The sequence below is a fragment of the Lampris incognitus genome, chromosome 13 (genome assembly GCF_029633865.1).
Source record: "Lampris incognitus isolate fLamInc1 chromosome 13, fLamInc1.hap2, whole genome shotgun sequence".
Taxonomy (NCBI): domain Eukaryota; kingdom Metazoa; phylum Chordata; class Actinopteri; order Lampriformes; family Lampridae; genus Lampris; species Lampris incognitus.
The window spans coordinates 17,112,400-17,127,783 of record NC_079223.1 but is presented as its reverse complement, the minus strand read 5'-3'; the positions used below and the strand labels follow the sequence as shown (position 1 = coordinate 17,127,783).

General features: G+C 42.1%; 1 protein-coding gene across 1 annotated transcript in view; it reads left to right on the top strand.

The window, feature by feature from the left end:
* Positions 1 to 15,384, top strand: part of atl2 (atlastin GTPase 2) — a 42,093-nt gene that overhangs the window by 16,506 nt on the left and 10,203 nt on the right. The window contains exons 4-10 of the mRNA XM_056291391.1: positions 10,233 to 10,367; positions 11,572 to 11,676; positions 11,801 to 11,851; positions 12,372 to 12,428; positions 12,565 to 12,657; positions 14,203 to 14,341; positions 14,599 to 14,726. Coding sequence (XP_056147366.1) covers positions 10,233 to 10,367; positions 11,572 to 11,676; positions 11,801 to 11,851; positions 12,372 to 12,428; positions 12,565 to 12,657; positions 14,203 to 14,341; positions 14,599 to 14,726 — 708 coding nt within the window. The remainder of the gene's footprint in view (positions 1 to 10,232; positions 10,368 to 11,571; positions 11,677 to 11,800; positions 11,852 to 12,371; positions 12,429 to 12,564; positions 12,658 to 14,202; positions 14,342 to 14,598; positions 14,727 to 15,384) is intronic.

Sequence of the window (15,384 nt, the reverse complement as noted above, 5' to 3'; positions counted from 1 at the left end):
AGAAAATCAGTCTCTCGAAAGGGAGCTGCAGACCCTGAAAAGTGTCAGTGCACAAGATGTTATAGCCAAAGCAGCCATCAAATTGAGAGCAGACATTAAAAGTCAAGATGTTCCTCAAACCTGGCCGCCTGAAGTCAAACCAGAAGCAGAATGTCCTACCATTCCAGAGTCGCTCATTATCTTCCTGTACTCTCTACTCACAGGCTCAAATGATCCTGATCATGCATCCCAGAGAGTGCAGTGCCTTCTGCAGTCATTTGGCCATGACATAGTATATGCAGTGACATGTGGAAATACCAAGCCTTCCAAGCACATTGTTCTGCCATTCAGTGTCAAATCGTTGACAGGAAATGTAGAGTTGATAAACATCCTCAACCGACTTGGTCACAGTGTGTCCTATTCACAGATGGAAGAGATCAACACTGCCCTGTGTCTCCAGAAACTCTCATCATCAGGGAGTGGCATTGCCCTTCCAGCTAACATCCATCCTGGCATATTCACAACTTTAGCCTGGGACAATATCGACCGTCTTGAAGAAACTGTCAGTAGTGAGGGAACATCTCACAGAGTCAATGGGATTGCTGTGCAAGCAAAGCCAGTCAACCCACTTCCTGTCCAACCCATGCCCACTGTTCCCAAAACGAAGAAGAGAAGCATTGATGGACCCCCACCAATGTTACCAACTTACAATGCTGGACAACGGGTAGGGCCACCACAAAGCAAAAAGTCAGATGCCGATACTGCAGCCAATACTAAGCTTGCCAGAGAGAAAAACCTTCTTTGGGTCCTAGCACGCATGTCACAACAAGAAGAACAGTCAGTCAGCAGCTGGACAGGCTTCAACATCCTGACTCGAGGAGAGATGACGGTCATCCCCGACAATATAGGCTATCTGCCTACCATCAATGCTCCAGCGACACAAATGTCTACTGTCAACGAGGTGCTTAACCAGTCACTGAGCATCATGCAGTGCTTAGGCCTGAGGAAGATTGTCTGTGTCTTTGACCAAGCCCTGTATGCGAAGGCTGTCGAGATCACATGGAAACACCATGACAAGTTCCATGATATCATCGTTAGGCTTGGGGTATTCCACACCATCTGCACACTGCTGGCAATAATAGGAAAGCGTTTCCAAGATGCTGGACTCAAAGACCTCTGCATTGAGTCTGGCATGATTGCAGAAGGCTCAATTGCTGGTGTTATGGATGGCCGCAAGTACAACAGGGCAGTGCGACTACACAAGCTCCTGTATGAGGCTCTCATGCGACTGACCTTGAATGGTTTCCTGTCCTGGTTGGAAGAAACTCACAGGAATGACATGGTTCACCTGAACGAGACACTGAAGACCATTGACAGCCTTGGGAAAGAAGTCTCACAACATGCTTTGAAGGAGGTCCTCGAGAACAGCTCTTGTACACGCATCATGGATCTATTTGAAGTCTACCGTGAGTTCCTTAGAGGTGGAAACGGCAGCCTCTCGAACTTCTGGATGTCCTATTTGGACATGGTTGAAATCTTGTTGGGGCTCATCCGAGCATCCAGAGAGGGAGACTGGATGCTACACTTGGCTAGCATTCGAGCAATGATCCCATGGTGCTTTGCTTATGACAGGATGAATTATGCACGCTACCTCCCCTACTACTACTACGCCCAGATGTCTGAGCTGCCCATCACACACCCAGATGTGTACACAGAATTCATGGAAGGAGGCGTCTCAGTCCAACTGGGCTCCACCAATCCCTTTGGCCGAATCCCTGTTGACCAAGCTATAGAAGAAACGGTGAACAAAGACACCCAAACAGCTGGAGGGACAAAGGGATTCAGCTTGAAGCCAGGAGCTGTGACCAAATATTATCTCACAGCTGAGTATAGAAGCATGTACCTCAGACAGCTGAGAGACCTGACAGGTCAAGGCAGGTGCAAATGGTCTCATCCAGATCTACAGAGTCCAAGGATCAAGAGAGATGAAGCAGATGTCCAGTCTCTCATGGACCTTATGGAGAATAACTGGCTCAATCCTATGTCCCCTGATGAGATTGATTTGGTTAGCCTCTCCACTGGCAACATGGCTCCACCTGATGTGACCATAGATCTCTTGAGAGCTCTTGAGAAAGGAGAAGAGGCCTACCAAGCATTCCAGCAAACAAGGTTAGATGCAGACCCACCACCTGTGAAATTCCACGACAAGATGACCAAGCAAAGTCTGAAAACATTCTCCAATGTCAGCACAAAACAAGCTCATGGAAAGAAAGCACAGGATGTGGTTCTGAAGGCAGATGGAAACCTTTTCAGTCACATGATCCTGGTGGCTGAAAGCAGGAAGGTGAATCTGAAGGATGTCCTTGCCTACCCATTGGGCCCACTACCATGGGCACTGGCAAATGCTGATGGGTCCTTACAAAAAACAAACAAGGCTGCACTTGCCAGAGAGCTTGAAAAGAATGTATCTCCTGCAGAAGACATCCCAATCCCATCTACTTCCATCATTGATGGGATGAGCCTGGTCCAAAAAATGAATGGCAACAACAAAACCTTTGCACAGGTGGCAGAGTCAGCCTTGACCCAGGTCCTCCATGAGGGAGCACAGAGTGGGAGGATTGATGTTGTTTTTGATGTCTATCACCAGACTTCGATCAAAGATGCTGAACGACTGAACCGGGGTGGAGACATCACTTTCCAGTACAAGAATCTTGCAGGGGGACACCACGTCCAGCAGTGGAGAAAATTTCTGTGCAGTTCCTCCAACAAGACCAGTCTCATCAAGTTTCTGGTGGAAGAGTGGAAACTCCCACGATACAGAGCTATGCTGCATGGCAAGGTGTTGTACATGACCTGTGAGGAAACCTGCTACAAGTTGACAGAAGATGGGTGTGAGGAAGCAGCAGAACTGCACTCCACACATGAAGAAGCTGACACCCGTCTGCTCCTGCATGCATTGCATGCAGCAAATGCGGGCTCAAAGTCAGTTATCATCACAGCTGAGGACACTGATGTCATGGTGCTTTGTCTTGGCTTCCAGAAGGACATCACCTGTCCCATCTACCAGAAGTGTGGGACTCAGAACCGCACACGGTTTGTCGACATCACCAAACTGGCAAGTTCACTTGGAGACAGCATCTGTGACAGCCTAATTGGCTTACATGCCTTCACAGGCTGCGACACTGTCAGTGCATTCGCTGGTCGAGGGAAGCTGAATGCCCTGAAGATAGTGAGAAAGCACACTTCCTGCCAAGAGACTTTTAGTCAACTGGGACAGACATGGAATGTGAGTGATGAGGTGTTCCAGAAAATTGAGCAGTTCACCTGTCGGATGTATGTTGCTAATAGCAGCACTGCTGAGGTGAACAAACTGCGTTACCAGCTCTTCTGCACCAAAAGGGGAGAGGTTGAGTCCAGCCAGCTGCCACCATGTAGAGACTGTCTCTTTATGCATGTGCAACGAGCCAACTATCAGGCAGGAATATGGAAGTGCTGTCTGCAGGCTAACCCTGTGGTGCCAAGCCCTACTGAGTATGGATGGACAGAAGATGAAGGCAAGCTGGCCATTTACTGGATGCGCTCCCCACCTGCACCAGATGTGGTCTTGGAAATGCTAACATGCAAGTGTGTGCATTCATGCAAAATGCCAAGTTGCATTTGCCTGTCAAATGGACTTCCATGCACAGACATGTGCAGGTTAAAGACCTGCAGTAACCAAAAACAGCAGGATGGTCCAGAACTGGACTTTGAACTTGGGGAGTCAGATGATGAGAGAAACGAGCAGTTTGATGAATGACAGTGTGATGATTCTGATGGTATTACTGTGGTAGTAGTCTATTGATGCACAGGATGTTGATTCTGGACTTGGTTACCCAGAGCTTGATAACAATAATGTAACCATATTCACATATACCCATTACCCTACCCATTACCATTACATATACCCACTAATGATATGGGATTACATGTATCATTGACTAAGTATATGTTAAATGTCAATGTTGTTTAAAATATTAAAATAGTTCATTACCTCACTATGGTATTCCTTTTTATCATGTATTTTGATTGTGTATTTAAACAAATGTATAGAGACCAGTTTGTGACCTAACTGGCTTTGGTCTAGTTCTCATTTAAGGCTCACAATCACCTCACACAATGAAATAGTATGGGTATATTATACATTTCCTGAATCTTTACAGTCCTGTGAGTATTCCAGTTTTTGTGTTTTGTGTCCCTGATATTCCTAGATGCCACAGGGCTAAAAGAAAGTATATAGTTTAGGCGAAAATTGCAGAAAGATGTGTGTTATTGACGGGTTGAAGAGCTCAAGTGACCTCTATATTTGTGAGAAATATCCACAACAGGGCTTGAATGAAAGCTAAGAAGGTCCCCTTTAAAATGATACCAAAGACAATATTATAGAACATTGAAAAATGTCCTGACCATGAGGCTAAACCAGGATATGCACCAGCGTCTAAAATGCAATTTAGTTTAGCGGGTGGTTAACTTCATGAGCTGATAACTGTGATACAGCTGCCACTCAGGAATGGTTATCATACCAAAATATCATCTACAGACATGGATCCTTTCAAAAATTATAAGTAAGTTTTGCCACCTTGAGTGTACCGAAATATCGTCTGGCCCATGGACTACCACCTTTTGGTGGTACGGGTGCACTGCTGCAGGCAGCTCATGCTGCAGCTTCTGTCCTCTGCTGCCTTTGTGTCAGGAGTTTCACAGTGGGCGGGGTTGAGTTCCGAAACACACACACACACACACACATTGACATAAACTGTCACTTGCCACGGTGATATTTACCAAGGAGTAAGCCAACCTATAAAACAAAAACCCACCAATGAAAAGGAGAACGCAGCAGCGGAAGCACATACAAAAAGAAAAACCTTAAAACTTACTTCTATGTTTGATCCTTAAGTACATTTAATAGCAAATCTTTCATTAGAATTTTGAGATCAATACTTCTTTTTTCTTTTTTTTTTTTTTTTGAATTTTTCCCGCAATTGTACTTGGCCAGTTACCCCACTCTTTGGAGCTGTCCTGGTCTCTGCTCCACCCCCTCTGCCGATCTAGGGAGGGCTGCAGACTACCACGTGCCTCCTCCGATACATATGATGGAGTCACCAGCGGCTTCTTTTCACCTGACAGTGAGGCGTCTCGCCAGTGGGACGTAGCACGTGGGAGTTTCACGCTCTTCCCCCCAGTTCCCCCCCCCCCCGCAAAGTATTTCGATTCTGAAAACGGGCACCCCGACCGACCAGAGGAGGCGCTAGTGCAGCGACGAGGACATATACTCACGTCTGGCTTCCCACCTGCAGACACAGCCAGTTGTGTCTGTAGGGACGCCCAATCAAGCCAGACGTAACGCTGCAATTTGAACTGGCGATCCCCGTGTTGGTAGGCAATGGAATAGACAGCTACGCCCCCCCAGACGCCTGAGATCAAGACCTCCTGAGTTGTATTTAGGCTAGAATTGATTAACCATTGATCAATATATTAAAATAATTTTGCTTCAAATTTTGCTCTGGCCTCTTAACACTAGAACGACCAAGTCGGTCATTTTGACCGTTTTGAATTTTCAAAGTTTAATAAGTTTGTGAAAAAAGATACAGACCTGCCACTCACTGAATGCTCCTAAAATTGCATATATTTGCATTCGAATGAGTTTTAGATCAATTGCACAAAAAAGTTGCGATAAGATCTACCTAAAATGATCATGACCGGTCAAAATGACCGCATGTAATTTGCGCGTGATCGTGTGCGTCATGTCACTGTTTATGACGTGTGTTGGTCGCATCATTTCCTTCGCGAAGTTCATGGCTCTGTCCTAGAAACAAACTAACGTCCTCCAGTGCAGAGTAATAGTCTAAACTTGATTTTTAATTATTGCCAACATGTCTGGTTACAGACGCTATTTCAGACGCATCATGACTACCACCGAGGCGTTGCGGTATTTACAGGCGTTGGACAACGGCGAGTTTAAATTGTTTGGAAAATAGTATTAAAGTTGTTAAAATGTTAATTTTGGTGTCAGTCATTTCTTAACAGACATACTAACATATGAAATGAATTAATATCTCAACTGGGTATTTATCCAGCCCCCAGCTATGGGCTAAATAGTGCCACTGCCTAGTGGATACTTCGGGAGAGGAATAGGCTACGGGAGTAAATCCTGACGGAAAATCAACGTCTACAGTGCTGTTGTTTGTTGTTTTTCTTGCCATTTTGTATGTGTTTAAGTAAGAGAGTACTGCTGGCATCGTGTGTAGCTACCGTTTCTCCCTCTCGTAGCCCCCCTTCCCATCCCCCCCTGTATGTCTGTGTTATGTTTATCTGTTGCCTTCTTTCACCCCATTTATTGTAAAGTGACTTTGAGTGTTAGAAAAGCACTATATAAGATTAATGTATTATTATTATATTATTAATAACTATTATTATTATTAGTCATTATCTTGACAGAATATAGAGTTTAAAAACCATGGGCGGTCATTTTGACCACCCATGGTTTTGTCCATGTTTGAGACTGTTTCAATTGTTATTTTCAGTTCTTTTTTTACATTTTACACTTTATATGCCTTGTTACATTTGTTAGATTAGCAATATGTGTTTTCCATTTTGTTTTTCAGGTAATATTTTCACTTTTTCAATTTTGCTATTCTAATTTGACCATGTCTCTAAAGTTTAAATTGTTTAAAAATAGTATTGTAGTTGTTAAAATGTTAATTTTGGTTTCGGTCGTTTCCTAACAGACATAGTGATGTATGTAATGCATTAATATCTCAATTTGGTATTTATCTTGACAGAATATAGAGTTTAAAAACCAGCGGTCATTTTGATCGTCCATGGTCTTTTTAGGTAGGAGTGAAATCCTGGTCGTTCTAGTGTTAAGTTTGTTTTCAACACAATACCTTATTATCGCAATGAAATGTACTGAAATGTGTGTGTGTATGTGTGTGTGTGCGCGCGTGCGAGAGAGACACAAAAAGACAATTTATTATTTTGGCTGGTAAAAAATATACTTGGCTGGTGGATTTTTTTCTATCTACCAGCCACCTTGGCTGGTCAGTCAAAAAGTTAAATTTCAGACACAGCACACCATTCATGTTGCTATGGTTAAAATTTGCATTAACTGGCATCAGTGTCAATTAATGAATGAATGTAGCTGCTGCCAACCAGAGAACAATTGAACAAGTGATATCAAAGCTTCCACCGAACTTGGAAAGGGCGAAGCGAATCACAAAGTCGATCGCAACTTTTATTGCCAACCATTTCCGCCCCTAACTTGGTCATTGAGAACCAGGGCGTTCGCACTATGCTGCATACTTTGGAGCTGAGATACAACATCCCAAGTAGTCACAAGTGAGAAAAAATAAATCATGTAAAATAAATAATGTATAGAAATCAAAAATGTTGATAAATTAGTTTTATAATCGCATCATAGCCCTCGGAATCGAATCAAATCGTGAGGTGCCTAGAGATTCCCACCCCTAAAGTTGACAATGATTTTGTTCAAGATATAAAGGTAGGCAACATTGTGAATATCCCGGTGAGCTAAATGTGCTCTTTAGATTTTTTTTTTCCATTTTGAGACACTTTATTGATCCGCGTAGGGAAATTATGTACTGCATTTAACCCGTCCTAGCTGTGTAGCTAGGAGCAGTGGGCAGCCGCCGCGCAGCACCCAGGGACCAACTCCAGTATGTCTTGCCATGCCTCGGTCAAGGGCACAGACAGGAGCAACATATGTAACATTTTATTTAGCCAGTTTTTCCTGAAGACTCGTCCAGTTATAGTAGTGTCATGATCCCTCCTTGTCTCGCAAGTATGAGTTAGTAGAGTACTAATCTTGCGTAGTGCCCAAATTCACAGGGTTTGCTGATTAAAAATTTTTGGATAACAAATGTGAATAATAACGCTACATAGCATATTTATTTGAATAAGAAAAAAGTTTTCACATTCGAGTTTTGACATTAACAGATTGTCCACCATTTATGACATTGTGGCAGACAATTTCAGCAACATTACAAAGAGAAACATAAAACTGAACTGCTCAGACTGCTACTGGAGTGTCGTCCCTACAACATGTAGACAATGTTGAAAGTCATGATTGTTTCCCTTGAAGATCATCAACCCTGGGTATAATTTACCAATTAATTAATTAATTAATTGCACTTCTTACCTTTGTTAGACAGTGACAGTGAAAGAGGCAGACAGGAAATGTGAGCAAGAGAACGCGAGCTACGGAGGTGCCCCGCAAGTTGTTAATTCTTTGCTCAGGATTTGCTCCCAAAACTACGTTCAAGTTCGAGAACAATTATCAGAAAAAATATTTGTAAACATTTTTCATGCTACGTATCCAGTATGCGTTACAACAGTGTTTACAAGTTTGCATATCTGATTGCATTTAATAAAGGCTGTATTATAAGTTATGCTTTTGAATGCAAAAAAAAAAATCATTCCGTAGAGCCATTTCAGAATGTTTTTGTAAGTTTTAAAAATATCCAGACATTTTTTAACCATGTTACCCAGCCGTAGTCCAAGCAACCAATACAACATTTAGCCAAGATGATGACTGGTAATGTTAGACCTTCTAGGGCCAGTCATACAAGAGTAAATGCCTCCTGTCAGACCTCTTACAGGGTTATGTGCAACCAGGTGAAATGGAAAAACACGTTTATTTAACATAATCAGATGGGACTGAAAGATCAGGACTGGTGTTTCAGAACAAGACTATTGATCATGGAACAGTGTTGATTTTACTTTTTATTTTTATATGATAATGAGTGAGGTTTAGAAGTTGGAAACATTCTTACACTGAAAGGCTTAGAGAACGAATTAGTGTTAGGTCTAGTATGTCTAATTTGCCTTTGCAGTGAACAAACCTTGAATGAGGTCTTTGTTTTCAAGTACATTGTATGGAAAATGGTTCATACATATGTGAGAAATAGAATGGACGGACACATGTGCACATTTCAGTTTAGCAGCTGTGACTTGAATTCATCCAGACAAATTTTAGTACCACCAACTGGTCCTTCAGACCCACTAGTAGCAGCTGGAAATACAGAAGCTGCATGGTTCACCTTACACACAGCAAAGAAGACTTAGGAGTGTTTATGGCTCTTGTCTCACAGCTGCTTGCAAAGTTACATCTACATTCATTCAAGCCTGACAAAACCTTTAACATTTGTCCGCATTTCTACCAAATAACACCAGCGCTTGTCTTTTTGTTTTTAGTCTTTCTTGCTTTTTTTTTTTTTAGCTTCTATTGAGTCATTTTGAGTTATGTTTTAACTGGAATGTCACTTTATGTTTTTTCTGAGTATGAAGTTGTTAATCTAATCAAAAGGTAGACATTACTTATATCTTGTCTTGTGTACTTTTTTCTTATAACCACAAAGACCTCACGTCAAACACTGACTGTTTATCTGTCACAATCAAGTTAGAATGAATGAAACGTGTAGCATGGTGATCAAGGTAGAGATTGCGTTTGACCCCCCCCCCCCCCCCCCGTATTTACAAATTGGGTTACTTGAATGTCCCATTTGTCCGAGGAAACTGCCACCACTCTGGGTCGGTGTCATTTCCCTTGGGTCATATTTCGTTCAAAATTGATTTGAGGAGATTTCTTCATTGAAAGGGAAGAGAGCTTTGACATCCTTAAATCTTAGAAAGACATTAGCTTCTTAAATGGAATCCATTTTTTTCCCTTCCTAACAATATCATGCCTGCTTCCCAGTCAGATAATACAATTTTAGAGAGCTTTTACTCCAGAATTCATACCATCCGGGAAGACAGTGAATGGGGCATTATGTCTTCTCGGATGGTATGCACCTTTTACTATCCAACATGTGGTGATCATGAGATGGTACGAGTTGAATGTCATTTTACACTGCCCTCTTATGGACTACACCAGTAAATGCTTTTTACAAATGCAGTATCTTAAGTTTCAACTGTGTTTTTTGGTTTGGCAGTGAGAAAAGTGCAGCCATAACACTGGCAACTGGTTCATTACAAATAGATCCCTGGGATTTGGAGTGGTCAAATATCAGTGCAATTAGCAGTATCACCATAAGTGATGTTTAAAAAAAGATGATGCTCAGTGTTGTAACTTACATGGATTCCTACCTTTTTTCAACATATGGTCATGTTAATGTGAGCAGACCAATCATGTCACATTCCTTGTATAAGCAAACTTACTTGGCTAATAAAACCAATTCTTTTTCTGTTTCCTTCCATAGAGCGGTAAGTCGTGGATTGGGGGAGATGATGAGCCATTGACAGGTTTCACCTGGAGAGGAGGCTGTGAGAGGGAGACCACGGGCATCCAAGTCTGGAATGAAGTTTTTGTGCTTGACAAGCCTGACGGCACCAAGGTGGGAGTTGCCTGTTAACTTTAAAGCAGCTTTAGACAATGTTTCACAGCGTTTCCAAGCATTTTTATAGTTTGCACCGCTGTCGCAAAGACAACCAAGTTGCTTTCTGTTCATTAATGTGGATACTGTCCAAAGGAAGAAACAACCATAAGAATCCAAATTTGAACTAGAAATTGTGATCTCAGTGCTATGATAAAGGCAGAGTAAAACATCCGTTAATATTAATAAGTAGGCATATTGTTATTTATTGATCCAATAGAAAGAATGCCAACTGAATGTCGTTTTGGAACCCTCTCAAAATCCCAGGTGTTGTATCAAACCTTTTCCTCGTCGAGATCTGTTCCCCCCCTCGCCAAAGTTCGATACAACACAGGGATGCTTGATTAATCTCAACCCAGTCTTAACCCAACTTCAACCTAACCCTAAGCATAACCTAATGCTTACCTTAAGCTAATTGTAACAGATAGCTAACCTGTTTGCATGGTCTCGTCTGGCTGGGGGAAACTGATCTCGACAGGGAAACGAAGTTCAATACAACACCAGAGCTCACTCCATCAAGTGAATGCCCATCTGGGATTCACTCTAGTTTTACCTCTCATTCTATAACGCTGCCTCTTCGCCTTCTTTGCCTCCTCTGTCAACGGGGTTCTTTTTCTCTTGCCAGGTAGAGTTTTCACTGTCACTTTGGTTGTTCCACCATCTGTCATTTACGCTACTGGTGATAGCTACACATAGCTACTAGGTATAACAAAAGTGCTATTCTCTTCCTATTTTGGTTGCGCAAAGGTTGACGCAACTCTTCATTTTCCCACAAGATTGTACCCGGCGGCAGACAGAATTTGTTTCCCTATAAGCCTGAAAGGGGCTTATAGAGAACCAATCTAAATGTCAATGGTGTCATTGTTGTATAGCCATTACACTATGCAATCAGTATTTACTTCATAATAAGTTAACGCAAAAGTTGTCTGCTGCTGCTTTAATCACAAATATATATCAGTCATCATGACATTTGTGTGGCAGCTATAAATGTGGATTTGTATTAGTTACATTAGGGGTGCGCTCACAAAATAACAACAGTGGCTGAACTAGATTCCTATTCTCTTATGCTTAGTTTTGCAAATGCCAAACAATCGCAATAGTACATTATGTGTATAGCTGTTGTTGCATTCTGCATATTATAAACCTGGCAGCTCTCTCTTGACAGGTTGCAGTGCTGCTTGTGGACACCCAGGGGGCATTTGACAGCCAGTCAACCATAAAAGATTGTGCTACTGTGTTTGCCCTCAGCACTATGACCAGCTCTGTGCAGGTGAAATCATATACCATACATGTATAAATTTACTCATCTCTGATTTTTGTGATTTACAAAAGAATATTTACTACTTATTTCCTTTTCTGGTCATTCACTGTGTAATTTCCCTGTTTGTTTTCAGGTGTACAATCTCTCTCAGAACATACAGGAGGACGACCTTCAGCATCTACAGGTCAGCATCAGATCCTCTGATCTCATAAGACACTTTTCAAACCTAGGACTATGATATGTCTCTCCTGGTCTTGCCCAGAATCCTAGGCTGTAAAGTAGCCATAGGGAAAACTAGTACTAAAGCGATTAATTGTTTAAAGATAACTGGACCTAAGAGCTGGTTGAAAGATGCAAAATAAAAGTATTGTTTTCCTCCAAAAACTTATACTGATGATGATTTTCTCATTTTAAGATTATTTTTTTATGGTCCATATAACCTTGCTGTATATATTAAATGAGAATGACATTGCATTGTCAATGTAAAGGATTGCTTTACTATGGCTCTTGTAGAGGTGGATAGACTAAATAGCATTCATCTTTTTTAAGTACTTAATCTTTAAGTATATACATTTTAATTTATAATTTTAATTTAATGGCAAGCATGAAACTTAGACAAAACTCAAAACACTTATATTGGGTCCATCACGAATCATACTAAAACATCATTGTTTACATTTTCTGAAGCTGTCTTCTGTGTATAGCTTTTCACAGAATATGGTCGCCTGGCTATGGAGGAGATCTACCAAAAACCTTTTCAGGTGCCAACTACGTCCTAAACCTCACTTGCCTATAATTGTATTCTTTATAATATAGTTTAAATCTGACTGAAAATATTGACCTCTTATATTAAAGTTTTTTATTGTATCTCAGTCCTATCTTTTTTGTGTTTTCCAGTCCTTGATGTTCCTTATTCGTGACTGGAGTTATCCATATGAACACAGCTATGGCTTGGAAGGAGGCAATTCCTTCCTGGACAAAAGACTACAGGTAAAAGACCTGTTTTTAAAGCATGGCGAAATCGACATGCCTGTTTTGTAAAGGAACAGGGAGCTGATAGTGGATAACCCCAAAGGACTAATGTTTCTAACTTGGCAGGAGCAGTGAGTGTCACCTATTTGAAAATTTGTTAAAGACACCTAGACTCTGCGACACTCCACCTAGGCTAGATATATGAAAGGAGAAAAAAAGTATATAAAAAAATCCCTCCTCTGAATGCTGTTCATGCGGTTTCTCCCCCTTTTTACCTGAAAGGAATCGGCCGTACTAAATTGTCCCTAAGTACGTGTGTGTGTGTGTGTGGGGGGGGGGGGCTGTGATGGCTTGCCGGCCTGTCCAGGGTATCTTCCCGCCTGCTGCCCAATGATTGCTGGAATAGACCCTTTTATGACCTGCGTCACGCATAGTATGCGCGTGCATTTTGGCAGCAAAAGAGGCAACTTCTCCATCTCCAATCAATGAAGAGTGCAAGTGGGTTTTTGATCGATTGATATTTACATTTTTAAAATGTCATCTTGTTGTGTTGTGGGTTGCCAGAACAGGTCTAGCAAAACCAAAGGTATTAATTTCTCCCGCATTCCATTGGGGAAAAGACCGTTCAATGCAAACAGGCGAAGATTGTGGCTACAAGCAATAAAACAAGTCTAGATAAATACATAAGTGGCTGTCATAACAAATAGATGTTATATTGTAGCATGAATAAGCAGTTATAACATACAATCGTATGGTTGCAAATAATAAAATCAATTTTTTGCTGCCAAAATGTGCGCGCATACTAAATCACGTGATCACTATTTACCAACTGTAAAAGGGTCTATAAGCTCCATCATCCCTGCAACCCTGAGAGCAGGATAAGCGGTTTGGATAATGGATGGATGGATGGTTTTCTTTCCCACCCCCTTTTCTCCCCAATTGTATCCAGCCAATTGCCCCACTCTTCCGAGCTGTCCCAGTTGCTGCTCCACCCCCTCTGCCGATCCCAGGAGGGCTGCAGACTACCACATGCCTCCTCCAATACACATGGAGTCACCAGCCGCTTCTTTTCACCTGACAGTGAGGAGTTTCCCAGAGGGGCGTAGCACGTGGGAGGATCACGCTATTTCCCCCAGTTCCCCCTCCCCCCTGAACAGGCTCCCTGACCGACCAGAGGAGGTGCTAGTGTAGTGACCAGGACACATACCGACATCCGGCTCCCCACCCGCAGACACGGCCAGTTGTGTCTGTAGGATGCCCGCCCAAGCCAGAGGTAACACGGGGATTCAGTCCGGCGATCCCCGTGTTGGTAGGCAACAGAATAGACCGCCACATTATCCGGATGCCCCCCGGGTTTTCTTTTCTTATTCAGATGGTGTCGTCCTTTGTGAATGTAAAGCCCTCCCAGAGTCCAACTGTGATTTAGGTCTATACAGATAAACTTGACATACACATGATTGTAACTTGATTTTAGCTACTAATTTATGTTAGGAGCTGTTGACATATTCTCTCTGTGTGTGGCAGTTTCTCTCTCTCATATGATTTGTATTGCTGTTGATTCAGGTGAAACAGAATCAGCATGAGGAGTTACAGAATGTAAGGAAGCACATCCACTCCTGCTTCTCAAACATTGGCTGCTTCCTCCTGCCTCACCCTGGGCTCAAAGTGGCCACCAACCCATACTTTGATGGCAGGCTGAGAGGTGAGGACTCAGATTTAACACACTTAGACACACACGCACACACACGCAAAAGCACAAAATAATATTGTGTTTTGATAGCAAAGTAAAAAAACAAACAAACCACCAACTGTTGATTTTGGTTGTTTTTTGTTGAGGCCTTGAGACCCAGGTCCTTTCCTGGGCCCATACCAGGTTTAAAAATGGCTCTTATTTTGTTTACATCAAGGGAATGTGTGGGGAAACGCTGGTTATTTTGTGTGTCTGTGTGTGTGTGACAGACATTGATGGTGACTTCAAGCGTGAACTGGCAGAGCTGGTGCCTCTCCTTCTGGCCCCAGACAGACTGGTGGAGAAGGAGATTGGAGGCAACAAAGTCTCCTGCAGAGATCTCCTGGAGTACTTTAAGGTACTACAGTATTAAACCATAGACCAGCGGTTTTCAGTTTTGGGGTTTGGATCCTAAATGGGGTCAAAGGATTTTTAAAAAAAAATTTTTTTGTCCAGCGCATCATAAGTGGGTGATGACATGATGCTGTTGGTTTGTTTATATTTTAGCTGTAATTGACAAGCTTCTTCATGTTGCTAGACAGATAATGAGGGAAAAAAATCTTAAATAACTTTTTTTTCTTTGATGGACCCATTTTATTAGTTTTGGCTTGGTACTGAAGAGACAAATCGGAACAATTTGCCCCTTCAACTGCCAGTTCCAACAATCTGAAGGGAAGTCCTGATCTGAAGCTTGCGCCATATTGCTAGTTAGAAGAGATTATCTGATTGAGTGAGGTGTTCACACATCCAGATTTAACCACTCCATGAGATCGCTGACTAATTGGGTCTGCTGTGATTTGTCGAACATGAAAATAATAACATCTCATGTGCACTGGTCTTGAAAGTCTGTTAGAATCAGTGACTCATTCTTTGAGCAGAGACAACCAGTTGATTAATTGCCATTATTATGCACTTAATTAGAATTAAACTTGGATTGCTTTTATTTGTCATTGCCTTATATGCATGTCTCATACATACAAGGGAACGAAATTGCATTTCACAAGGACCTCAGTGCC